At 50.4% G+C, this 26204-nt stretch overlaps 1 protein-coding gene across 12 annotated transcripts in view; it reads right to left on the bottom strand.

Annotated features, from left to right (window-relative positions):
- The window catches only part of PLD1 (phospholipase D1), a 64758-nt gene that overhangs the window by 19119 nt on the left and 19435 nt on the right, over positions 1-26204 (bottom strand). For 5 of the 12 annotated variants that reach the window (XM_050712443.1, XM_035557330.2, XM_035557331.1 and 2 more), the window contains 15 exons: positions 22708-22893; positions 22476-22603; positions 22102-22247; positions 21236-21344; positions 19741-19806; positions 13685-13743; positions 13102-13194; positions 10634-10786; positions 9800-9949; positions 9400-9483; positions 7607-7688; positions 4757-4867; positions 3297-3503; positions 2351-2567; positions 1258-1371 (listed from right to left, as the gene is read on the bottom strand). In XM_050712443.1, the coding sequence (XP_050568400.1) occupies positions 1258-1371; positions 2351-2567; positions 3297-3503; positions 4757-4867; positions 7607-7688; positions 9400-9483; positions 9800-9949; positions 10634-10786; positions 13102-13194; positions 13685-13743; positions 19741-19806; positions 21236-21344; positions 22102-22247; positions 22476-22603; positions 22708-22861 (1873 nt within the window). In that variant the 5' untranslated portion in view covers positions 22862-22893. The remainder of the gene's footprint in view (positions 1-1257; positions 1372-2350; positions 2568-3296; positions 3504-4756; positions 4868-7606; positions 7689-9399; positions 9484-9799; positions 9950-10633; positions 10787-13101; positions 13195-13684; positions 13744-19740; positions 19807-21235; positions 21345-22101; positions 22248-22475; positions 22604-22707; positions 22894-26204) is intronic. The other 7 variants (XM_050712444.1, XM_035557338.1, XM_035557339.2 and 4 more) reach the window with 3 other exon arrangements.

Here is a 26204-nt window from a genome sequence, read left to right as displayed (position 1 = left end):
GAATGCAGGGTGAACTCTTTTTCCTTCCCCTAAGCAAACCAGCAATGTGGGCTTATACCACAGACATTTGACTACCATTATTTCCTCAGCCTGAGAGCAGCCTTCACCTAATGTATCAGACACTGGTGCCACAATTACACAGTAACACGCCCATTGCAGAAGTCTTCTCCCAACCCAGCCACATCACCAGTAACCACAACAAACCCCTTTCAATATGCACTAAGCCCGGGGTACACAAAGCAAGCCCTGCCAGCACTGTCACGACTGCTGCCGAGCCGAGCCGAGCCATGCCAGGAACGCCATGCAGCAGGCATGCACCACGGCCGCCGCAGGAAGCACGAGTGTAGTGAGAGTCCAGGTGGAGCTGGGGAATCGCTGCCCCTGCACGCTCCGATGGGACGGACGGGGCATGCTGCCGAGTCAAGATGCACTTCGTGTCCTGAGCTTTGGTGACTGCACTTCGACTCATGAATGAGCATGAGGTGACCACAGTGGGGATTGCACTTCATTTCCACGGGAAGCAAAGGCAGCTGTTCCTTGTTACATGCCACTACTCTGTAATAACCATTTTACAACTGGTGACTCAGGCCTTACAGGGAGATACTAAGAGGAAAACGTTGAAGAGCTGCTCCTCATTCTGTACTGAAACTCAACACAGTCTAGATGGGGTACTGCATTTAGAAAGCCCTTTCAACAGCACCTTTTGTCATCAGTCCAGAGACCAGAGATCAGAACAGCTCAGTGCTCCTGACTACCCAGCTCCTTTCTCAATCAAGGATGCTTTCACAGGCTTTAGTAAGAGCCAGAACGGGGGCCCAAGTCTTCTTCATCCAAGCATAGGTCTGGCAGCTGCCACCTTGCTGTTTGCTCTCTCTGGGTTTGCCCTCCTGCATTAGGCTCACTTTGAAATATCCAATGTAGAAGTCCCCAATTCCAGTAACAAGCCCCTTCCTTTACGGGAAGAGAGCTGCTGAAAAAATCATATTCCAGAACCAGAGCTAGTTTCTCAGCTGTTCCCTGACATTACTGCAATTGAAAAAAATATTTATTTTAAACGATTTTTTTTTGTATTATGCTGCAGGTTTTTAAACACCTGGAGAAGACGTTTCTGTGAGGATGTCCTTGGAGGATAAGGATGAGACAAGAAGCAGCACAGGCTGATCCTGGCACCCAACCTAACTCTCACCGTAGCTACAATGCAAAAACAGCAGCAGCTGAAGCCTGAGGGGGGCTGCACCTCTGCCTTCCTCCACTTACCCTCCTGAGGCTCAGCGAGCCCCTGTTTGGATTCAGTGTGGTGATGGAACATTCTCAGGTGGGGCTTTAAACTCTGGATTAAATTCGGTTGACTCCTAGGGGGGTTACAGTAACCTGCAGAAAGTCAAGATGCTCTATTTATGGCAAAAATGCACATCCACTTCTGCTATACCGGGTCCTGCTCCTGCCTTATGACACCTTGCATGATAGAAGTCCAAATGAGCTGAGCTGTCAGTTTGCTGAAATTACAAGTGACAACATGCAAAGAACCAAGTTCAAGACCCAGCTGGGTTTAAACCGAACACGTAGCAATGACTTTGCTACCTCAGTATACATCCTGAGCAACCAAACAATCCTGTGACCAATCCAAACTATGCTCCAGCAAAGCCTCCTCCAGCCAGGGGAAGGAGAAAGCACTGCTGGGAGTGACAAAAACTCAGGTAAGTTCCCACCTTGAGCATTTACAGCTTCAGGAGTGAAGGACTTCCAGCAACAGATTTCAGGAAGAACTCCATGATGGAATGAATGTCACTCTGACCCTTGTAATTTTAGCTTTGGAATTGCTTTTTATGTGGGGAATTAAAAGTTTCATTCAAATATTCAACTGTTGAATTGTCTCTCACCTCTATCAAGTGGGTAAATTGGGAATAATTTAATTTAAGCGAATGATTCAAACCTAAGTTACCCTAGCCAACGAGAGGGGATAATCATACTCAGAAAATGCTGCAGTTTTTATAATAAATACAAATTGAAAAACAAAAGATTCAATTCTCCCTTGCAGGAACAAAAATCTTCCAGCATTACAAGCATTAGGTATCACATACGCTGCACCACGTCACCTGGCAGCTCATGACAACTGCTAGATGCAAATCCACTTAAAACTTTTTTTGTATATTTTGCAGTGACACTAATTTACATATTGACTAAACACAGTTATTATTCTGATAGTTAAAGAATTCATCAGCCTTCCTTCTTTACAAAGAACATATTACCCTAGAAATTATGTGAGTCTGCACGTACGCCCACCCACCCACCTCCGCACACGCTTTATATATGTCGTTTGGGTAAAGCTGAGATGAAAAACAGCACTTACTTGATTCACTGTCTATGCTGCTGACGCTATCAGCGTGGTGCATGCCATGCTTATGGAGATGCTTGTAAATACTGAACCTTGAAAACTTCTTGGATTTTCCTATCCCTTTCATTTTTGACGAGTCTGGGACTCCATCAGCATTCCTCTGGAACAAATGGCTTTCCGGGGACGAGGCTTGAGACTGCAGGGCGATGTGTTCAGAGGACTCCGCTGTGGACTTAAAAGACAGAGGACATTGCTGCAGGTGAGGTACAAGCACATTCCCCTTTAGTTGCAGGTGATCATTCACAGAAATGCTCAGAAACATCCATGAGCCAAATTTTGCTCCGTGACAAAGCTGCAGCTCACATCTGCTTTGGTGGGAGTTATGAACGCCTTTGGAGGAGAGGGTCTGTACAAGGAGCCACTGAGCAGGAAAACCCATTAATACTGGCAGTGTATTCCTCAGTCAATTACCCATAAACTTACTCGGGTTACTACTCCCTTTGTAATTCTTACACGCTGAGACCTCTTTATTTATTTATGTTTTTGAAGAGTTAATATCTGGTTACATAGATGCCCAAGTTAGCAGGAAAGCTCAGCAAGTGAGGCAAATGCTGAGGGCCCAAGTATCCCAAAGTTCAGAGCACTCTGAGTGCCTACAGTACTTTTTTAGCTAAGCTTTACTAAGAGCACAGCCTCCAAACTGTGAGTGCTGCTCCAAGCTCCACGGGAAACCCAGCCCTAGCTGTGTTTCCTATCTCCATGCCCTGGCAGGGGCTGGGCAGGACCCACCCCAAAGAGTCATTCGGTGCTCAGACACTTCCTTCTTCCCACTGCTACTCCTCCTTCAGCCTCCCAAACCCAGCCCTGCGCTTTGAAGTGGACGCAGCGTGTTCATCCCCACCACCAACCCTTTTGACAGGCAGGTGTCAGCACAGCCGCGGGCTGGAGCGAGCTCACTTACTGCCAGGTTGGCCATCGACACCGACTTCACCGCCCCCATCCGCTTCACGCTGCCCACGTCGGTCAGGCGGTGCTCGTCGTCGTCCCACCGGCCGTACGCCAGGTCGATGCCGCCCACGAACGCCACCGACTGGTCGACGATGACGAGCTTCTCGTGGTGGGCCCAGAGGTACACGGAGGAGGACACGTGGTCCGGGTGTCTCATCACCTGGGGACAGGAGCAGCACCCACGCTCAGCGCCACTGCCCAGCTGCACCTCCAGCCAGAGCACAGCCCTGCGTATTCGGCTGCTCAGGATAACAGGAGAGCACTGGACATTTGAGAGAGGCATCCACACAGACTGCTGTGAATCCTAAATGGGGTATTCCCCTGCAGCAACGGTTAGTGCTGTTGGGATAGGTCACATTTACAGCAGCATCGCTGCGTTCGCAAAAGCATCGTTGTCAAGAAATGTGTTTCTACAAGTAAAATAATGCTCTTGGCACAGCTGTAATAGCTGAGCTTCCAAATACAGAACCTGATAGGAAAGAAAACAACATATTGGTGATCTGACTCACTTCTTTGGTTGTTGCTGCTACACAAGAGAAATGAGAAGTCACCTTTTTTTTTTTTTAAATCAGAAAGTTGTTTGACATTTGTTTATGACATTCTTTTGACATTTGTTTATGACAAAGCCACTTCTCTATCTAAGCACACGATATGTAGTTTTATTTTTAATGCCAGAGGAGAACCATCAGACTGACGTCCTGCGGAAGGAGCTGCGCAGTTCTACCTGGCTGCTCCCAAAGCTGCCAGGCAGCCAGCACTTCCCTCCCTGCAACACCTTCCAGTTTGGCTGTGAAGACGATGGTGAATTAAAGCTTAGCTGGGACAACCGATCAAGTGATAATCAATCTATTATTTTAGCTGTTTGTTCATCACCCCCGTGCATAATATATCTTATTAAAATGTATGTGTCTCTAATTTAAAGACACGGGACCTAGCCCTAGCTACTGGTTCATGTGCCAGTTTGTTTTCTGCTCGGTGGCAGAGCAGCAGCGTGACAGCACATAGCAGGGCAATGATGGTCATTTATGACAGGAATGTAAACACCCAGTGTTGACTCTCGTCATCTATGTACAAACAGGACTGCTGATGAGGCAACATTCTCAAACCATAATTTTCTATTTGATGTAACTCCATAAACCTGTCATATGAAATCAGTTTCTCATGAATTACGTGAATAGCTGCTTTGGCACTTGTAAACCAAGCCGTTTTATGTTCAATTATAACCTGAAGAAATGAAGTTGCCATGCTCAGATGTGGTAAGCACGCTATGGGTATGTCTTCACAGCCTGTGCCCACTGTAGCGGTGGGAACCTCTGCTCTTCCAATTCACACCCAAATGCACGAGGGGCAACACTAGCTGCCAAGAGCAAACGGATGCACATGTCCTGCACACAACGCCGGGCATGCAATTACCTTTATGTTTGGATGGAGATGCATGAGCGTCCGCTTGCTGTATTCGCTGTTGATCCCTAGGGCAAGCTCCACCTCTTTGTACAGCATAACAAAAATCTTCACTCCCTGTTGCTGTCAGAAATAAAAAAGAAATACCGGCATGCACATATTTCAGCGGCACAGCCCATTTCCCAAGTGAGGAAAGGCAGAGGCAGTAAGCACGTTGTTCCTGCAGGCAGCAAGGCAGACCGAGGTTACCCGTTCCTGCTTGCACTCCTCCAGATCCACCCCGAGATCCCACGGCAGGCATGGGCCTGCATCGCTCAGGAAAGCCGCTCAGCCTCCAGAGGAGGGCTCAGCACCCTGACTCATGTGCGGAGCTGAGCCACGCCAAAGCCTCCCAATAGGTTTTGCTTACAGCAGCTACTTTTAACAACCCTTTGAGGCAAAATTTTGCAAACGTGATTCACTCCACGTATTGCAGGTATCCGCTGACATCCAATTTTCCGCTGCTTCGTGTTGCCCTCAGGTCTGCCCACAGCTGACAGCACGCGCAGGGCGCTAGCAGCAGGGTATCACACGGACATCGCTCTCCCAGAGGAGATGCAGCCGAGTGGACGCCAGCGAGCGAGCTCTTTCTGCTGGCAGGGCTAAGCAAGTTCCTGGAATAGGACGAGCAGGACTCAAAGGCTGGTGCTTTTTGTGACTCTAATGAGATCCGCATGAGGGTTTCTAAGGACACGGCTATGCTAAAGCATGGGCAGAACTGCCAAGTACTTCCCAGCCCTCGGCAGATGGTGGTCACACACTGGGACGACTTCACCTGCTATAAATCAGAAGAGCTTCAAACCTTGGAGTTTGCCAGTTTAAACTAAGGGTCAAACCTTTCCACAGCCTTTTAAGTCCCTTTTCCCACAAAGCTGCTACTGAGAGCTTGGGCAGTCTCCAAACTGCGGATGATATTCTGCTCTCCTAGGGAGCACCACATATGCATAGAAGACAGACAGCCTTATCCCTACCTAGACAGCAGCCTGCCGACCGCCCTGCTGAATCAAAGAGAGGCTGCAAGTGAGAGAGCAGGTAAGTATTTCCAGAAGCTAAGCTTGAGACACTCCTGACTCTTACAAGGTATTTATAGCCACAGGAAAATCCACGTTGACACGACAAACAAAGCCAAATTCTTCCAGCGAGCATGCCCTGTGGCCACGTTTTGTTTGCCAAAAAAATAAGTCTACTTCCAAATCAGCTAATGTCAGGCACAAACCCCTCTTTTTTTCTAGGAACAGGGGGTGGGTGAGGCCTGGGAAGATGACTGGGTTGGGAGGGGAGGGAGTCAAGGACTATTTGAGCACGTCCACCTGGACTCCTGCCCTTCTACACAGCAACGTTCAAGAATCTTCCCTGGCTGTGCCTCCCTTTCTGACTCACTGCTCTTGTGGGGCAAACTATCAGCTCCAGCAGAGGTCTGACCACGGGCTGGGTGAACAGCAGAAATGCAGCCTGTGCTCACAGGAACCTCACACTGATCTTTTCTGCCTGGCTCATTCGGCTCCACGAAATGTGTTCTCTGCACTCTCCATCCAGATGTGCTCTTTGAAAGCAGAGCATAGCCAACAACAAAATAAGAGATGAAAATGGGAGTTAAAAAAAATAAAAAGTAAGCAACCACAACTACTAGTTCTGGGTTTCTCCCCATATCTCCAAGTGCTCCACAAAAAGGGGTGTGAGCACACACAGCTTTGCACAGGAACCCTTAGAGGCAGTGCCAGGAAAGGCACCAGGTCAGCAGCAGGTCTGAACTGTTCTACCCAGGAAGAAAAGCAGAGGACAAACTAAAGCAGAACAACAACAAAAAAAAATTATCTGCCTTATCAAGAATTCCAGTTTATACAAGCATTTGCCTACTGTACACAAGCATTTATTAACTAGGATAACACAGCAATGCAAATAGCAGTCTCTGAGTCATGTTTATCACCTCCTCCCTTAGAAGCTCAACACCACAGTCCAGCTCTGGGGAGTGTGATGCTATTTGTGTCTGTACACTTTTTTGCAAAACAGCATTCATCCTAATCAAGCCATGCACTTTGCTGAAGCCCTTTCCTCATGTCCCTTCTCCACAGCAATGCACCAAGACCCTCACGGCCAGAGCCTCCACGTGAGAAGGGCCAGGCAGGGCACGCACTGCCAATCTTCCTCCTCGCAGTGGCCACACGAGCCGTGAGAATATCAAAAGGGGTGGGTAGGAACAAAGGAAAGCAGGAGAGACACAGGTCATATGTCAGCCAGTGTAAGGAAGCAGTCCTTTACTACAGCGAGGAGTGGTGGGAGAACAGTGATAATGTCCGTGCTTCGGTGTTTAGGTGTGGCAAGGACCTATGCAATATGTTAAGTAAGGAAACCAGACAAGAAGGCGGCAGGGAGTTAGCACGAGCTTCTGGATGTTACTGGGTGGCTTTGGCTAATGACACCCTCCTATTCTTGGAAGGCTGCTGGTATCTCACAGCTTTGGCTCTGAAAGCAGCAGCACACTCAATAAATACCCTGTGTTGACATACAGGATCTGCACAGCTCTGTAACGTACAAACCGCCTACCAAGAACCACCAGGAAGTCCCGACACCTTCCCGTACCTCTAAGCTACGTACGCCACAAGGAAAGCACCAGGCACAACAGTTCTCCAACCCTGCCAGGAGCTGGGGCAGTCGCAACACAAAGCTGAAGCAACACGAGCTTGAGGGCAGGAAGGAGCAATCAGAGCATCTACCCTTCTGCCTCCAAGCTCTTCCAAACCCAAACAAATGGTGCAAATGCCCCAGTCCCAGCAGGACCTTCCACTGGGGGGGTGCAGGGTCTGACAGCTGGAGCCCACTTACTGCTTTGCGCTTGAGGATGCAGTCCAGCCGCCAGTGATTCCCTTCAACAACGGGCCGTTTCATGAAGATCTCTGGGCTCAGCCTAAGAAAATAAAGGGGTGGAAAAACACAGCGTATGTAGTCTGCAAACAAAGCCCTGGCCTAGATGACCAGCTTGGGAAGTAAAGAAATCAGAAGGTTTATCTAAGTGGATGTGAAGGCTCATGTCCCAGAATGATGCATTCTCCAATATCAAGCTCTTTGTTTTTTAATAACGGAGCATAACAGAGGGCAGGGGACATGTCCAGCACATTCATCTTAGTATTCAATAACCCAGGGGACCAAATTTTACAGTGATGTGCAAACGGGGAAGCTTGCACTCTATCTATGAAAGAAAAACACAAAGAAAAAAAACAAATGAGATTAGAAAGAAATGTCTAGATATAAAAAACAAATAAAAGTGTGATTTCTGCTCTCCTGATAACTTATGCCATTTGAATAGCATCGATTTGTGCTGAATTTTCCTTTCTGCCTAAAGACAAAGCAATATGGTATTGCAACAAGACATTTTGGTGATTCATAGCTTTGAGGGTTACAAGGAAGAATTCAGCATTCCTGTCTAACTCCTGCAAAGGGAGGCAACAAAACTTCACTTCTTCACTTCTGTGCAGAGCACAGGAACTTGTGCTTGATTAAAGCACATTGCTACATCCTAAAAGCATGCTTCTGGCAACAGCATTTTTATCTTAAGCTCCACGTTTCAGGTAAGTTTTGCAGTTCCACGGTACGTTAACAATTGACTACTGCTGAATAAAACGTTAAGAGAGAAAGGGTCTGAAACGCAGTGCTCTTGCCTTGCTACATGATGTTGCACACGGAGCACTGGGTTTATCTGTGGTCATGTTAGGGACGTTTAGCCCAGTCAACGCCAACGTTGCGTTTAGTTTTCCCATGACTGCCACCTCAGAACTAATCCCCCACTTCCCACAGGCAGCAGACGAGTGGTAAGAGGGTCATCCTTCAGCTACAGGAGGAGCACAGCGAGGTGCCCACGGCTAGGGAGGACGCCTGAGCAGCTCCCCAGGGGCCGGGCTGGCCCCCATGACCCACCACAAAGACAAGACACAGGCAGCAGCAACCAGCCATGGCCAAGTGGCCCTACCCTGAGGCTGTGTGAGCACGCTTTTTCTGTCTCAAACAGGAACCAGAGCACTGCATAAACATACTGAATAGCTAGAGAAGAAGTGGGCAGAGCCAGGTCCTTCAGCAGCCGCACAGCCTGGAGAAGGGACTACAGAAATCCCTCTCCGTTGCCCGACACATTTAAGAGCAGAGCAAAAACGCACCCAGCCCAGTTGCTCTCATCCCTGGTGTGAGGCTGCCCAAAACAGCAAGAAGCAGAAAGGAGGGTCCTCTGCAGGATAACATGGGAGGAGCACTGCCCTCGTCAGGGGTATCTGAGTGTCCGTGTTCCCCTACACCCTGAAAGGAATTCTTGTCCCTTGGGTGTACAGCGCCGTGCATTCCCGGTGAAGCCCCACACACCACAACACTTGCACCTGGCAGTGCCTCCATGAAATTTCAGGCCTTTCCTTGCAAGGAGAGAACCAAGCTGTTGATTTGAAGCATGTGCTTTTGCTGCCAACCCTCCTGAAAAGGCCTTTGAATACAACCCGACGAGATGTTTGGGTGTGCTGCCAAACCATCTGGCTGCACGGCTAGCTGCCATACTGTAAGGCCTCCCAGTACTGCAGCATTGTCGGGAGCGTCCCAAGAGAGACAGCTGGTCAAAATCCAAATATCTAAGTACGAACCACCAATCTGTGATGAAGATTTCTTCTTTAGCGGCTTCCATGGCATTTGCGACATCTTCAAAGTAGCACTTAGCATTTACATACCTGTAAAAACAAGCAAAGCACGTGGATTTATTTTTCTCTCCACCTTAATCAAGCAGAAAGTTCACAGCTGAAGACCAATGGGGTTCTGTGCTAATGCCACTTACATTCTCTTCCCAAAATCAAACACAAACCTAATTCCAGGAATTAAGACAACATGCGGGGGGATTTCAGGCTGCTATTAGCTTAACGGAGCAGCACAATAACAGATTATTAAGTGCCACTTGGTACTTCTGCCAACCACACAATTTTCCTTGGGTTTCACTTGATGCACAAGCGGGCACCGCGATACGCTCAGCAGCTCGCCCCCACATCTCACCACTTGGCCAGCGTGTTCTCCTGCACGGCCGCGTACGACCCGAACCGGTGCTCCGTGAGGAAGTCCTTGCCGTGCTTCCGAATGAATTCATCTATTCCCTGCCTCCACCACTGGGCATGCCGGTAGCTGGTGCACTTCAGAATCAGCGACCTGTAAAACCGACAACATATGGGGCAGGTGCTGCAGCCACGGACGTTTAAAGGGGCAGCTTCTTGCTGTCTATGCATGCTGCTAAGCATACCTGCATTGGTCATGTTTTATTAAGCTAAAAGGAGTAGCAAGGGACTTTGCTTTCATGTTTTGTTTGCAAAAAGATACATCGGCACTTACGTGCTCTGAGGGAATATCACAGCATCACTCTGACAGCAATAATGATAATAATAAAACAGATTTAAATGAATAGCGCCAGCTTAACTTGTAGGGAAGTTGGGCGTGGCTAATTCTGTATTTTTTCCATGATGAATTTATTCTGGATGCTACCGTGAAAACATTAAATAGCTCTTTATCCCACTTAGCATATCTTTTGTGCAATTCTCTAGCTGGGATGTAACGCGATGCATCTTTGCTTGGAGCATAAAGGAACAGAGGACCTAGAAAATTACCGTAAGTAATTGCTGCAAAACCAGACTGTGCAGCTCCATGTGCACTGTGCCCTCAGGCCCGAGCAAAACCTGGGGACAGGCTGTGCAGCTGAGACACCAAGGCCCTCTTTAAGGCATGGAAACGACCAGTCCTGAACCCTGCAGGTACAAACCTTGCCAACCCCAGGAGAGGCACCACCGACTGTTTGTTAAAACAGCAAAAGCAAAACAAAAAAAGGTCTAGATTTCTTACCTCGAGAGATTGTCAATCTGCAAGCCGTACTTGGTTTCTGTTTCTTTCTGGCCTATCTTGATGTTGAACTCCTTATCCACCAGCAGCACGAAGGCAATGGCGCCTGAGTCCGGCTTCATGTAGAGCAGGAAGGAGTCCTTCACCACCAGCCACCTGCGGGGCGGAGGGAGGTGAGGGTGAGCTTCTTCCTGCCTTCCCAATAAAGGGATACAGTATTTCTGGCCCAACAAGTGCAAAGCATTCAGCAGGGAGAGGAAGGCATGTAAGTGAAGGGTCACATGTCTTATCGGGACTGTGTACTGTGCAAAGACCAGCAATCAGGCCTCATTTTCCTCTCGGAGAGGAGGAGAGAAACAACCTCTCTGATGCTAGTGAGGGATTTCCTGCAGCACAAAAATGAGGCACATCTGATTTCCTAAGGGAAGCTGAAAAGCCCAATGCCCACGTTATGAACTCGGGTAACAAGTCTCGTTCCAATAAAGGATTTTTAGTGACTTGCATGACTGCTTCTTACAGAGGCCTTTGAAAACTCACACCTAACACACCCAACAAGGATCTCCCTGCTCACAGGTAAACTTCCCAGCCAGGAGCCCAGCAAGGTGAAAGGAGGACTCCTTGCTTCCCAAATTCACATCCAGGCTGTACATCCCTCAAGGCAATATGGGAACTATTTGACATTTCCAGTATTAATTATGAAGCCAGGATCACTCTCACTCCTATCAGAATACGTGAACAAGGCATTTTGGACAGCTTTTATTGCCAAGCAACAGGCCCCCTGCTAGAAGCACGTGACGGGAGATGACCGGCAGCTTTTACATAAATACTGTTGCCTGAAGGCAGCTCTGGGAAAAACATGTTGTTGCTGTGAATGGCGTTTCTAAATTTTTCTCTCTGTGCCGCGTAGCTGGGGTAACCAGCCCCCTCTGTCCCACACAGGTCTCAGCCAAGAGACCCAGCTCCTGTGCACGCTCACAAACAGGCACAGCAACAGCCCCAACTGCAGAACGTGGGAGTGCTCCTACCTTTGGGAAGTCCCAGCTCCTCGGCTAATTCCAGACCCCATTATTTTCATTTTCTCTCAGTGCCCTGAGTTATCCCAGTACGACCTCACACATGGTGCCAAAATGTCCCCCCTCCCTATCCCCTCGTGGCCCATACCTTCACTCCCCAAACCCTGCTGAGTACAGCTTCGAGCATTTGCCTTTCTGTGTTCCCCAGTATTTTTCACTACTTTCCTCCTCTTATCCAACAAAACGTAGAGGACGTACTTGAGGGTGTACTCTCTATCTGAGAAATCAGGAAATTACTTGTAGAAGTCAGACATAAAAGCAAGTTTTTCCTACAGTTCTTCACTTCAATAACCCTGCCTGGGAGGCGTAACTGTCCCTTGTTAATTTGTTGATGCCCGCGCTCTGCCAGCCCCTGCAGGCCGTGGGAGAGGATTCGGTGCCCTCTTGTGTTACTCTGCGCCTAGCTGAGGGACAGTCCCACTCCAAACACCTCCCTCGTCCCATTTTTAGGCTCTAAAGGAGAAACAAGATTGATGGCAAAACTGAACGTGCTACAGCTCCCCTAAATCTTGATCTCTGTATAACAGAACAAAGAGTTAACTGAAAAGGTGGTGGGTTTTTTTTGTTTTGTTTTGTTTTCCATAAAAGGAGAAAAAAATGGAGACAACTTAATGATTTGACCTGGAAGAAGGTCAAATCCTTATCTCCTTGTGAAATCACTACAGATAACTTCTGTAAAATTGCATTAAGAAATACTGGAAATACTACAAAAAAAAAAAAAAAAAGGACCTTTTCTTCACAAGAATGCAGTAAGGTTTTGTTGGAAAAGATTTGGCATTATTTAAGATAAGCGAACCCCAGCCCATCGTGGTTCCATGATGCTGAAACCCAAAGGCAGGTAATGACGTGGGGAAGCTCTCACAGACAAAACGAATATCGCTAAAAGGTAGGTGTGTACTCTCTGGGTTTTCAAAAGCAAAGCCTTGCCCATACCAGTACCACGGAGAAGCAAAGCACAGGAGTCCTTTCAAAGAGAGGGGAGCCCACCTCATATCAGAATCTGAAGGTTTTCTGATGGATGGGGTTAGGTAGCAGAATCAGAGTGCAAAGCTACCAAAAAGCCATCAGCCAAACACTGGCCTGGGCAAGGAAATGAAGGTGATCACTTGTAAATCGAGGAAGGGCTCGTGGGCCCATGTTCCCCCTGGGAAGGGAAAGGCAGGCAGGGGCCAGGTGAGGGTCTCTGTGTCTGGCAGCCTGGGGCTGTGGGACACCCCATTTCTCCTGCAGAGCAACACATCCCTTCTATGGACAACCTATGGACTCTTCTCACCTGAAAAGCTGTAGCTTTTCTAAAAAGGCAAGAATCACGGTCTTTTGGGGAGAAAAAGGCCCAGGAGGGTTCATGTGCCGGAGGAGCACACGGCACACCACCCCTCAGGCCGGCAGCAGCGGTACCTCTTGGACCAGCGGTAGCACATCCTTCCTTGGCCGCAGCAGTTCAGGCCCGGTATGCGGTGGCCCCCGGAGCGCTTCATGACCAAACCTTCCCTGCAGGGACAGCAGCACGCTCAGGAGGGGTGGCACGGCCCCCTGGAGGCGCAGGGCAGCTCTCGGGTGGTGGATGCCCACCACATCCCTCCAGCCCCCCCAAGGGACGGCTCCTGCCATCTCCAGCCGTGCCCGAGCAGTCTGCACCGCCGCCCCAAAAGCCAGAACAAGGGCAGAAGTAGCTCTCCAAAAGGAAGCGATGCAGATTTCTTGTGTTTTGCAGCACACATAAGGTTGCAGGAGGGAAGGAGAGAATCCCCATGACCCAGCTGGGGAGCTGCAGCCCCTGCTGTGCAGAGCAGCCTGCTCCCAAAACTGTTTCCCAAAGTTGTCGTGTTTCCATCTGAACACTAATACATTTTTATATCCAGATGGTAAAATATTCCCCACTTATCAGTGAGAAAGGAAAACTATCAGTGTGAACACTATTTATTTATAAAGCCGTGCTCCTGGTGAACCGTAATTTGGAAAAAAACAGCTCACAACTCACATGCCCTTTGGTCCCAGGTCGTGGATGAATGAGAGCTGACTTACTCCGATGAACTCCATCTGGGGAAAGAAAAAAAGATTCCTCCGTCTTTCGTATTCCAAAATCCACAAAACAGTGTGCTTCATCACAGAGACTTATCACCAAGAGAGAACATACGGCGGAGCCCGAGCAGGAGTTACCCTCCATAACTTAAGCAGCTTCGGGAAGACCAAGAAAAGTTATTTGGTGGTTGTTGTTTTTTGAATGCACTTTGGAGAAGGCATTAAAGGCAACCAGGACAAGCAAGATCCCACTTGCCCTAGGGACCCACTGGTATCCTCCCTCCTGTATTACTGGATGAAAAGAATCGAGTTTTATGCTGTTTGGGGTCTGTGAACTTAGCTATTGGCCTGAATCCTCTCCTTCTTGCAGCAAACCACACAGCAAAGTCACAAAGGGAACAAGCACACATCCTTGGGGGTGGCAGCCCTATTCCCTTCGAGTCCCACATCCCACCACCATGCACCACGGGGGCGTTCAGCTCCTCAGCCCAAGGGCATCGTCCGAGACCTCCAGCAGGTCTCTCTCGCTCAGCCTTCACCCCGCAGCACCTCACGGCCCTGCCCCATCCAGCCCCACGAGCCAAAAACCCACAGCCAAGCCGCGGTGGGACAGGAGAGTGAAGCAGAGCGTCAGGGAGCAGTGCTGAGCATGTTCTGCACAGCTCCTGCTGGTCCGTGGGGACAGGAGGAGTCCCAGGGGAGCCCTGGGGCTAGGAAACCCGAGGACCACACCACCGGGTTCACCAGCAAACCCCAGATCCGGATCAGCTGCCTCCTCCCGGCTCCTCCTGCCTCAGCAGAGGTTGCAGAGGAACGTAAAGATAAGCAAAGCCGGGGAGAAAGCACACCATGATTACATTCAGCTCTAAAAATAGGACGCCAGGCGATTTCGACCGAGCAGGCTTTTCTTGGCAGAGCAGGACATTCCTGTCAGTCTGCCCGTTGTTAGCCCTGGCCCTGCTAAGGGGGGAAGATCGCCCCCAGGCACCCCATATTTACCGATATCCTTCTCCAATGGCTGCGGAGGAGCTGCCCTGCATGGTGGGGGCCCACCTGCACCCCTGGGCTTTGGTTTAATTCATTATTGTGTAAAATCGTCCAAGGGCAGGGCAGGGAAAGGGCAGGAGCTGCTCTCCCCTTTGGCCAGGCGCCAGGCAGCAAGCCCATGGGAACCCTCTAACTGCATTTTTTGGCAACCAGGCCTGCCGGGAGCGAAGCCCAGCACCCGACCCATGGCCCCGACCCCAAGTGGGACAGGAGGTGGCAGCAGGGTAGCTCCGGGCCGTGCCCACCCATGCCACGCAGCAGCTCAGGCACCAACACGCTCGGAAGGGCTTCCGAGTATCTGACAATCTGGGACAGAAGTCTGTCCTGCAGGTCCAGTCTATCCTGGCTCAGGCTCCCTTCCCTGCACGACCACCTCTGCCCCACGGAAGCAGCAGGAGGACACGAGATCCTTCATTCCCCTCACCCTCTGGTGCCCCCGGACCTCCCCAACCTTCCCACCACATCCACACGGGCACGGAGAAGCACCAAGGATCTGCTGTGCTCCTCCAAGCGGCTCAAGGACACCAAGTGATCTCTTTTCAGTGGAACCAAATTCATGCCCTCATTCTCTGGTGCTTCCGGCCTGTTTCCAGACAGCAGCTACAAGAAGTCATTTCATGGTCTCCCCACCAACCTTCCTGTCACCACTCTCCCCACGTGTCCTGGGAAAGCACTGCTGGTGATCTGTGCACGGCTCGTCCCTTTCTGCAGCGACACTCAGGAGGAGAAAGGCAGCATGTGGAAATGTAGTGCATCCCACAGCCTCTTACAAGAGGTCCTAAGCAAAATTTCAGGCCGGTTCCTTCCCCTGGATCTAATTTCCACTTCTTCAGAAAGCCGCTGGCATTCCCCATGGGACAAACCAGAAAACTGGTCGTCTCCCTCACACCGGGCACACAAAAACCAAAGCACACAAACGTCAAAACCCTTTGAAAACACTGGCGGCGAGCAGAAAGCTGGCAGCAGTCTGAGGAGCGCTGAAAGAGCGGCCCTTGCAGGAGCAGAAGAGCCAGGAGGAGAAAGGACTTGCAGAAAGTGAAGTATTACTCCATGAAAAGGCAACGAAGGTGGTCTGGCAGCACAGAAACCTGCTCTTCGGTCCGTGAGACCTTAAAATGGCTGTTAGGGTGATGGAGACTGCCCAGCCTGACCCTAGGTGCTGTGCTGGGCAAGGAACACCAAGCACCCACATCAGCTTCCATGGTCCTCCTGCACAGCCCCCTTCCTTCTGGTGTCCTCTTTATCCGTGCAATTGTTCGTGCTCCACGGTTATTTCTATGCAGAGCGGTATCAAGCAGGTCACGCTTAGTTTGAAAAAAAAAATAATCTCATCAGTCACAAGGAAAATTCCTTGGTGCAGTGGAAAATACCTGATCAGATGATTTATTACGACCGCATCAGCTGTTTTTACCGTTCCATCCGAGGCGCTCGTAACTGACCGAAGAACCCCGAGGGGAAGGCAGAGCAGCGAGGCGCTCTCCCCTCGCGCACAGCTCAGTGCCTGCGCCGCCCAGCTGCCCCCTCTGCTTTCAGCCAGCTGCAGCAGAGTATTCGAGGTATGAGGGCCCAGAGAAGGCAGCTTCAATGACATCGCTGTAGTAATACAATAAAGAAGCAGGCCCAAGTGACCAGCTGCAGAAAGACAGGCTGCGAAAGGTGGAGAGCCAGCTGCAAGGTGCAGGAGCCACAGCTTTCAGCCACCAATGTCAAGCACGTCTGATTTATTTAAGCCAAACTTTCACGTAAGTGTCTGCATTTCAGACAGAATTCAGTAGCTCCACACCATTTTTTTCATATAAACTCTTGTTTTTAATTTAGTGCATTAAACAAAAAGCATAAACAGTTGATTAGCAGCTGTGGCTAGCAATAAAATGAAATTCTAGCAGTGTTCAGAACAACATCGCTCAGCAATAGGATGCCAGCGATTCCTTACACACAAAACTGGCTTGCCTAAGCCTAAATTCAAAAAAATATTAGGCGTGCTAAAGGTCAAGTCCAACAACCAAAATTCCTGAGGGGCTGGGGGGGCTTTGCAATGGGCTGCAGATCCAAGTGCCGTACCAGAGGCAAAGCAGCACCACTTCCATGGGCCCGAGCGGCTCCTACACGGCACTGCTTCACCTGGGGCCAGCTTTCACGCCCACCTCCAGGGGCTCACCCAACATGCTGGACACACAGTAACGCGCTGGGTCAGCAAAGCTCCTTTTGCTTTAGCTGAGGCATCTTTCAACTATCGCAGCTCGCCCAAAAAATGATGCAAATGTCCAATTAATACTTCTTTATATTGAGTACAACCAAGCCCACAGGCTCCGTTCCCTAAGGTATTTGGGCTATATTCCCCTAGTTTCCAGTTCCCCCCGTGGACAGTGAACACATTCAGATTTCCACAGCATTCATTTTAATGGTAACTGTCTTGAAGCACTTCAACCCACAAGTACTATAAAAAGGTTTTGAAAAGGGCTAGAAGACATGGAATTTAATCACAACTCACATAGCCAAAAGGGGAAAAAATGAAGAAAAAAGAAAGCTATGAAGTCTGTTTTTTTAGAAACAAAATAAAATGTTTCTACTGATCTATTATGAACTGCACAGGAAATACTCTGCTACAACACAAGATGAGAAATGAAGGGAGACGGCTGTAAGTCTTACATGAGAAGGCTGCCAGTTTTATCGGTCAGAGCTGGTCAGTCAAAGCAAGGGACGCTGTACAGCTCTACATGAGGATGCTTCAGTACATGCTCTATTCCCCCAGCCTGCAGGAGTCACCTCGGTAGGACAGTGGATGTGTGATCTCCGAAACATTATGTGCTCACCATGCACCCAATCATCAACCCACCAGGGAATTCAGGTTTGAAAAACCACCATGACCCAACCCATAGGCCTAAACTCTCCCAGGGTATGGCACGTCCTTGGAGAAGCAGTATGTAAAGCAGTGAGGAACAAACCACAGACACGGAATAAAAGAAGCAAAAAGAGAATCAATCAAACTGGGCGTGCTGGATGTAAAAACGTCTCCGGGGAGATGTGATTAACCCAAGCGGGCTCTTTACATGAGCTGCACATCACGCTGCCCACAGCTTGCCATCGCAGCTCCACATCTGAATTACAAAGAATTTAGGACTTTAAAAAAAGACGAACTTCCAGGAGTCAAATTGTGCTCCAAGACTAAAACAGTGGCAGCATTTGTCAGCGGCCACGCAAAAGACTCCTCTGACCACAGGGAGAGCAAAGTGCTCATTTTGTTCTAAGGAGGACAAGCACAGTTCCAAGGAAAATGCCAGAAATCTTCAGTTTAGGGTCGAGGCAGAGAATGGTGGGGTTTGTTCTGTTGTAAAGGAAACATTTTGCTCCCTGTGCTTTCTCCCCATGCAGGACCCACTGCTGTTAGCAGCAAAGTTCGCACCGAGCGCTCTGCTGCAGCCAAACCCAACAAAAGCCAACAATAAACGGAGAATTGATGTGCAAAGGGACATCTGGCTCCGGGGCTGGGGACAGAAGGGCGATTCAGCGCAGGAGGAGGGGACGGCCCCGCAGCTGCCCAGGCGAGGACCGCTCGTCCCCTCCGCGGCACGCCACCTCCAGCCCCAGCCGGGTCAGCAGACCCGCTGTGTTTTCACACGAGCAGCCATTCGCAGAGATTCTGCAAAATATCTGTAAAAGCGCCGCCTGCCTCATCCGACAAGACGGATAAATAGTGTAGAACAACTCTCCCCCGCTCTGCGTATGCTGCTGATCAAAATTGCCAAGTTATCCCAACACTGCCTCGAGAACAAAAGCTGACTATTTGCTGCGTGCGGAGTGAACAGCTCCTGACTGCTCTGAGCTTAAACCCCGCTGCCTGTCCCCAGAAGAACCCCTCGGGAACCAGCAGCTCCTCTCAGCCCGCGGGCACAGACCTCCCCTTGCCGCACAGAGCACGCCGGATGGTGCTGGGTGAGCTCCTTGCCCCGGGTACCCAACGGTGCTCCGCTCTGCAACAGGAGCCATGCAGCGCTCGGGCACACCTACCAGCTGCACAAGGTCCCGACACGACTAAAATCCTGCAAAAGGAGAATTTCTACCTATTTCTCATCCTGCAAAAGCAGAATTTCTACCCAGCAGACACAAAGAAATGGGAAGAAGAACTTGTCGCTTCAGGTGTCCTAAATTTTGTCTGTATTTCTGCCTTGTTTTAAAACCAAGGGTTCTCAGTTTTCACCTCGCTCAGAACTGGCACACATCAGGCTTTGCTGGTGATACAAAAGACGAGTGACACAATCTCTATGCAGCCAAGAAAAGGCGAAATAAACGACCATGCCAGGGCACTGTCACAGCTGCAGCTGACAGGTGAGGACTGCTGAAGAATCATTTGAGGATGAAACTTTCAAATGAACTATCTTTGCTTACAATAGCCCACAAGTTGGATTTGACATCTCCCATTTCAAAAAGACGACTGTTCTGGGGCCGTAAGCCAACTGCCATCTCTCTTTGGAAGCAACAAAACACCCACAGAGGTGAATGGCTATCGCTCAGAACCACAACATCAGGTCCAGTGAAACCGCACAGAATAGAAACCAGAGAGAAACTTGCTCCCGGGGCGCACACACATCTCAAACTTAAATGACTACCCCTCTAGTTTGGACTCCTATTATTTAAGCACTTAAAACTTCAGCTTGTCATCTTAAACTCTTCCCAGGATTAAGCACAAATCCTCTATATTATACACATGCAATCAGCTTTCTGGCCTGAACTGCCTCCTGCCTTCAGGAGGTTACCCCTGTGCTCTAAGTGACCTCTCAGTCACCTTTTCACTCTTTTCCTCTGGTTTTCATCATACTGCATGCACGTGGCAGAGATCAGCCGAGCCAAAACACTTGCACAATGGCTGTGGAGTGTTTCTGGTAAAGCTGCAGGTGTTCTTTCAACCAGCTATGTTTGAAAAAAAGGCGAATATTGTGTTGCCATTGAAGCAAACTAATTTCTACTTACTGTTCCGTGGTAGTTCCTGTACATCGGCATTTTTAGGATCTTTGTCAAGTAGTCTTCCAGCTGTTTCTGCAATTCAAACATCGAAGCATTAGGCACGATGCAGGAATTTTCGAGAAAAAAAGAATCCAACTGTCTGGCATCAGGAAGCTATCAGGAAATCAGACCCACTTTTCAGCTTGAATAGATAAATAAATGCATTACTGTGTGCTCACTGAAGACTAGGGCTCAGCAGCATAAACAACTTGATTACAGGTTGTTTATTGTTCGCAGACACGGGCTCGTACCTTCCACCAGCTGACCTGCTGCTTTGCACTGCAATTTCTGAGGTCAATTTTCTCGACTGAGCCCAAGTTTCAGAGCAATTTTAAACACAAAAACAGTCCCTGGTGTTTCTGGCCCACAGGGGTTAGCTTCATGGGAAAACACAGCCTCAGCTGCAACTGAGAGCACTTATTTAACCAAATGGGGTGATGTGGGGAGCACAGAGACCGCGCTGCCCTGTCCCTGGGCCACCGGGTGCTGGACAACCTGCCCTCCCCATCCCAGGGGAGAAGAGGAGAAACTGTCACAGGAGAGAGACCTTGTGAGAGCTGGATAAAGAAGAAATTATGCTGCATAGGCCTGGGAAGCCGGGCAGAGTCCTGTGGGGCACAAAACCAACCAGAAGGAAACACCACTGGGGTTTCTGTGCTTCGCAGCACCAGCATCACAGCACGCGACCTTCCCAGGCGTGCCACAGCGGTGTGCGTGCCCTTGGTGAAAGGGAAAAGCAAGATTAAAAATAAAAAATGGAAAAGAAAATCTAGAAAACCTTTTTCTTCCTCTTTTCAACCAGCGTCTCTCTCCTAAAACTTCCTGCCCAGCAGCGATGCCAGCGCACAGGGAGGGTTATCTGCGCTGCGCAGCCACGAGACAAAACCTCTCGGGGCTGGCAACGGCAGTGGCAGAAAGCCCAGGGGGGAGCCACCAGCAGGAAGGGGAACGATAAGCACAGGGTGAAGGAACGCATTTCTGCAGGCTCGCTTCTGCAAACAGCGAAGCTGCAGTGAGGAGGTAGGAAGATATCCACGCTCTTCATAGAGGGGCCCATCTGTTAACATCTGATGGAGTTACACGGAACACGTGTGCCTCGGCTAAAATTACCCGTTTCAGCATCGAGAGCCTGATCGTCATCTCCTCTTTCAGAGGGGGACGGGACTGAAATCACTCGGATTTTGATGGTGGAGGGGCTGCCTCCATCATGCAACCTGATTCTGCGAGCTGCCCCTTCTATCTTTAAATTAGAGCAGGTGGGAGCAGGGGAACCAGCGCTCTGGGCATCGTCGTTTTCCTCAGCTGTGGAGGAGCCTTCGCCCACGTTAACCCTGGGAGCATCCTCCTCCTCTTGGCACGGAGGAGGATTTGGGGTCAAAGCTGGACTTGTCAAGGCCTAAGTTTGTCAAGCGAAAGTCTTCAATGGTAATAAAAGTGTTTTTATTGGCTAGCGGGTGCTTACCCTCCGGCTGGAGAAGTGCTCCTCGCGCACCGTGCTCTCCGCCGTGTGCGGCAGGCTCGGCATCTGCCTCGGCTCTCCCCTTTTGATGGATTGTCGTCTCACCGTGTGGCTGGAAGGAAGAACAAACCCCAGTGTCGAGTCTAACTGCTGCAAGTGCACGCACACCTCAGTACACAACCCTTCCTGTGCAAAGCTTTTACTTTTCCCAGACAACTCTCAAAAAATGAAGAGTTGAGTGGTCAAGAAAGCAAAAAAAGGAAGTGTGGTTTCACTAAAGAAGTCAGTGTGCTCCAAGTGGCCCACAAATGAAAACATAACACAGAAAAATCAGAGTTTGATTTTTCAGGGTCCTCTTTTGCCCTGCTAAGTAAAGAGAACCTAAACCCTCTTTTTAGCACACGGCGTGCCCACAGCCCACAACCCCTCATAGTTTTAGCTTTCCCTACCTCCTCTCCCCACATTTCCCTGCAGCAGGAGGCTCTTGCTGACCCACACCTCTCCCCACAGCTCCCCTTATGACTCCCTGAGCACCAGGGTTAGCCCATGCAGGGCTGACCACCCCATGCTGGGGACCCTCTGTGCCTCCTGTGCCCATCCCAAACCAGCAGAAAGCCACATCCTGCCAACAATCTCCACCAGCATTAACACAACCCTTCCTCAGCTTCAAGGAAAATTCAGCTCAAAAACCAATGAGCTGGCACCCAAATCATCAAAAGATACTCGCCCCACGAGGTTATGGCTGTTAACCACAAACTTCTGCACCCTCCCCCTCACGGCACAGCAAATGGGACGCATGAAGCCACACCAATATCCTGCCGGGAGAAAGAAAATGACATCTTCCCAAAGCCGCCAGGCTTCGCACTCACCTCCTGGTAGGGATGGGGATGCGCACGAAGGCTTTGTACCGCAGCAGCTCCCTGTGAAACTCCTGGAAGTGCTTGAACTTCCTTTTCACCTGCCACGTGAACTCTCCGTGGGTCAGCTCGATGGTGTACACGTTCGGGCTTGGTACCTGCGTGGGCAAACAATGCAATTAAGTCCTCCTCCTGCAGCTGCCCGTCTGAAGAGTCCTCGTTATGTTTTAGTTAAGGATCACTGTGTCTCACCACTTGTTTAGGTTTTAAAACAGACAGGAAACCTTCCCTCCTGAGCGAGCGCGCACAGAAGTTAAGCTACAAACAGCACATCTGTACAGCCCCGTGGAAGTGCTTCCAGAAAAGTCTTTCGGTTAAGTTCTGACCTTCTTCGTGGAAGTGAAGCGCTCCACCTCCAACACGCGCACCCGCACAGGGCATCCCGTGAGGTACGTCTGCGTGCCCGGCTCCTTGAATCCGCAGGTGTGGTAGATGGCGGAGAAGGGGATGCAGGCTGGAAGGAGCACAGAGCGTTAGCACAGCACCCCGACGGACGGCAGCCCACGGCCAGCACCGCGGAGATGCTCCGTTATCAAACCCACACGGACGGGAACTCACCAGCACCTTTTGGGTCATTCAGCACCTCCGAGTCGACCTCCTCCCCCTCGAAGTGGAGCTCCCGGGTGTCCAGGCTCTCGATGATGTTGCTCATGTCTGCGGCGATCCTCTTCAGCGCTGAAGTAGCTGCATGGCTTTCGGGCCTCAGGGACATCTCAGAGCGCCACGAGCCGGAGCCACGGGGGGCTGGGGAGGAGGAAGGCGCAGGGCTGTCAGTGCCACCCTGATCATGGCACTGTGTCCACCCGAACCCTCCTCGTCCTGCCCACCCGTTGCACACCCCCAGCCCCACAGCCAAAAAGCAAAGGCATCTTCAGGCTACCAAAGAACATTTCCTCCAGTGCCACTGCCTGCAGACACAGACATTCCAGTTCTATTGTAAAGTGAAATACAAATAATATTTCCTGTTCCCACTACAGAAACCTGCAGCAGGTGGTTGGGGGTTACAAGTACTTTCCCATGCTGACTTCAGACTGAAAGCTAGGAATTTTCAGCACCAACTCGCCTGCTGGTTTCAGCCATCTCTAAGAACAAAGGCGCACGGGGAGAAGCACAAACCACGTTCACGTCTGGCCACATCCCAGACCCAATTCCCGCAACGCTGCACGGAGGGGAAGCTCACGCAGAAAATCAGTAGGCATTTTTGTCAAGTGTTGTCCTCCTGCGATTGAGCTAGTGATACAAACTCCTCACGTTATTCAGATTCCTCTATCCCTAGGCACCTTACGTGCTCTCCCCTGGCGTCTTTGTGTCTCGCGCTCTCTGACAGCTTCATCATCTCAGGAGGCTCAGCAGCCTGCATGAAGCATGTCCACTAACACTGGTGCCAGCTGTCAGTGCTTGTGAGTATTTGCAAAGCAGCTTCCTCCTCCTCCTCCTCCTCCTCCTGCAGGCTCTGCAGCCGGCCGTGGAGCTGCGGACCTGACTGCTGGTCCCTGCACGTGGCCAAGCTCCAGCTCCTGGGCACCCAAGTGACAAAAAGTCCCCTTGGACTTTGCTCTGCTCAGCAATAAATGTCACAGCCTGACAGCGGTGCTGAAAATATATGGATGGGACAGAGGGGCAACGCTTTACAGAAGCCAATACGGGGGCACTCATTTATACTCAGGAAACTTCTTGTTGTGTGAAAGAACTATTAAAAAAAATTGCAATACTTCTGATGTTAAACTCTGCAAAGCGCACCATGCAATTATTACTGAACGAATTCCGTAGAAAGAGCCGGTATGCTGTAATTTGGAAATAACATAACAGCTCAGTAATTCACATACTTAGCTGCTTTTGAGAGAACATCCTTCGTTTTCTCTTGAAACAAGTACATAATTTCATTACTACACAAGGCTGATACCACATAAGCCCAAAACCGCGCTAAAATCAGCTAAAACCAGCAAGGCAACGGCAGCCTGCACACAGGCTCGAACCAAGCCAGGCCGTGCCGCAGGGACTCACAAGGTGCAGCCGCTCGTCCCGCAGGCTGCGGGGCCGTGCCCAGCTGCGGGGCGAGGGGACTTCAGGCAGCGTCTTGCTGCACACCTCTTGCACCTGCGTTTACCTTTGGAAATGGATCATATTTGATATTATTATCACGAAAAGGATTTGCTTCAAGGCAACTTAATGCACGCTCCCGAGGAGGAGACCATCCCAAGCACTTCGTGGGTGCTGTGCCCGCGTGGCCGGGCGCGTGCCTTCCCTCCCCGCCGTGCCAGGCACGGCCGGGCTCCTCTCGCCACATTAATTGACCCACCGAGTTAATGGGTAAACAATTAACCAGCGCGCAAAGTGGCTATTTGCTAAAGACCACAGCAGGGCCGCATAACTTAAGGATTTTTATTATTCCTTTTTTTTTTTTTTTTTAATTAAGCTAAGGCTGTTTTTGCAGCTGGTCAGATAAGCCCTGGGTTAGAGCAGAGTCCAAGCGCAGTTGGAGCTGAGTCAGCCCCAGCAGCAAGGCTCTCCCGTGGAGATCACAGCCAGGTTACGGGCTCGAGAGGAAAAACGCCACTTGCCTACAGCCCAACCAAAAATCCAGGAGCAGGGGCAGCGGCACAGGGCACCCCCGGGCAGGGAGGGCAGCGCAGGAATGGTGCCAAGCACCGGGTCCTGCAGAGCTGCCCTCTGGGCTGCAGCAACCAGCGCCGTCTGTCCTGCGCTGCTGATGCCCTGGAGAGGCCACATCTAAAATTTGCCGACATTGCCAGCTTTTAGGTTGCAATGGTACGAAGGGCACAGAGAGAGAACCCAAAGAATAGCGGCAAATTGCAGAAGGGTGGAGAAATAGGATGAGATGCCCTGGAATCGAGGGCTACACGCTTGTGTTTGGCTGCTGCCATCCGGGATAGAAAACGGGCAGCAGTTTGTTAAGGAAAAAAAAGGGGTAAGCAAAGGGAGCCCGGGGGTGTCAGGGGGTCAGGAACCGTCAGTGTGACGCAGCAGAGGAGGGGCAGGCCAAGAGGCACTGCCCGGCAGCCAGCAGGGAGGTACGGTGCCGGATTAGAGCACTTGACCTGTGCGACATCGGTGTCGGGACTGGGACTTTACCCAAGAAGGAAAAGACCTTGGAAAAAACACGCCAGCAGGCTGCAAACGTGCAGCAGGCTGCTGTCAGCAGGCCAGATGGGGCAGAGACTGGTACGGAGCAGCACCGACCGGGGACCTTGCAGCATCCCCACAGCCCGAAGGCTGCAGCACAAGGCTGGGGGAGCGAAGGGGAAAACCCAGAGCAAACAGGGGTGAAGGAAAGCTCTGGGGAGAATGAGCCAACAAGGGAACAACAGGGAGATGGCCCCAAACTTCCCTTCAACCAGTAAAATGCAGGCACTGGAGACGGTGACCGCACCAGGAACCAGGGCTTCAGCTAGAGGAAAACTGACTGTAAAATAAAAATCAGCTACGTTAAGCCCCGATGCTGTCAATACGTTGCAAACCCCAAGCCACGCGCTGTCAGTCCTGCTATTCTGCAGGCCTGATCTCTCGTTTTGTTATTCGCCATTTTATTTTTTAGCTGGTTTATTACTTAGGGAATCATAGATAATCTCAGCCTTCTGTAAAGGAACAGTGTCATTCTGCTTGGCGCACAGGAGAGCAAAAGCGAGGCCTTAAATGCGTGGAAACTGGGAGACAAAGTATATTTTAGTATATTTAGCATATTTTAGTAAATATTCACAAATGGTTCTGTGCTTTGAAGGCACTCCAGTCCTGATGTGAAGATGTGTGCACCTGGTAACAGCACAGACGACCAAAAATTTGGTCAGCCCGAGTGTATTCTCTTAAAACTGTGGCAGATCCGCCACAAGCTCAATCACTGCCCCGTAAGGAGCACCACGCAGACCTAGGAAACCCAGCGAGGCCTCGCTTGGGAAGGAGAAAGCACGTGCAGCAAAACCAGGCATTCCCTGCTGACGCCCCCCAGGCCTCGATGCTCTCCATCACCTCCCGTCCCCGCGGCGAGAAGCGCTCTGGTCCTGACAGCTGCCCTCCTCCCGGTTCTCACGCCACCCCTC

This window comes from Cygnus atratus, chromosome 9, assembly GCF_013377495.2.
Source record: "Cygnus atratus isolate AKBS03 ecotype Queensland, Australia chromosome 9, CAtr_DNAZoo_HiC_assembly, whole genome shotgun sequence".
In the NCBI taxonomy this organism is placed as follows: domain Eukaryota; kingdom Metazoa; phylum Chordata; class Aves; order Anseriformes; family Anatidae; genus Cygnus; species Cygnus atratus.
This window is presented reverse-complemented; position numbering and strand designations above follow the sequence as displayed.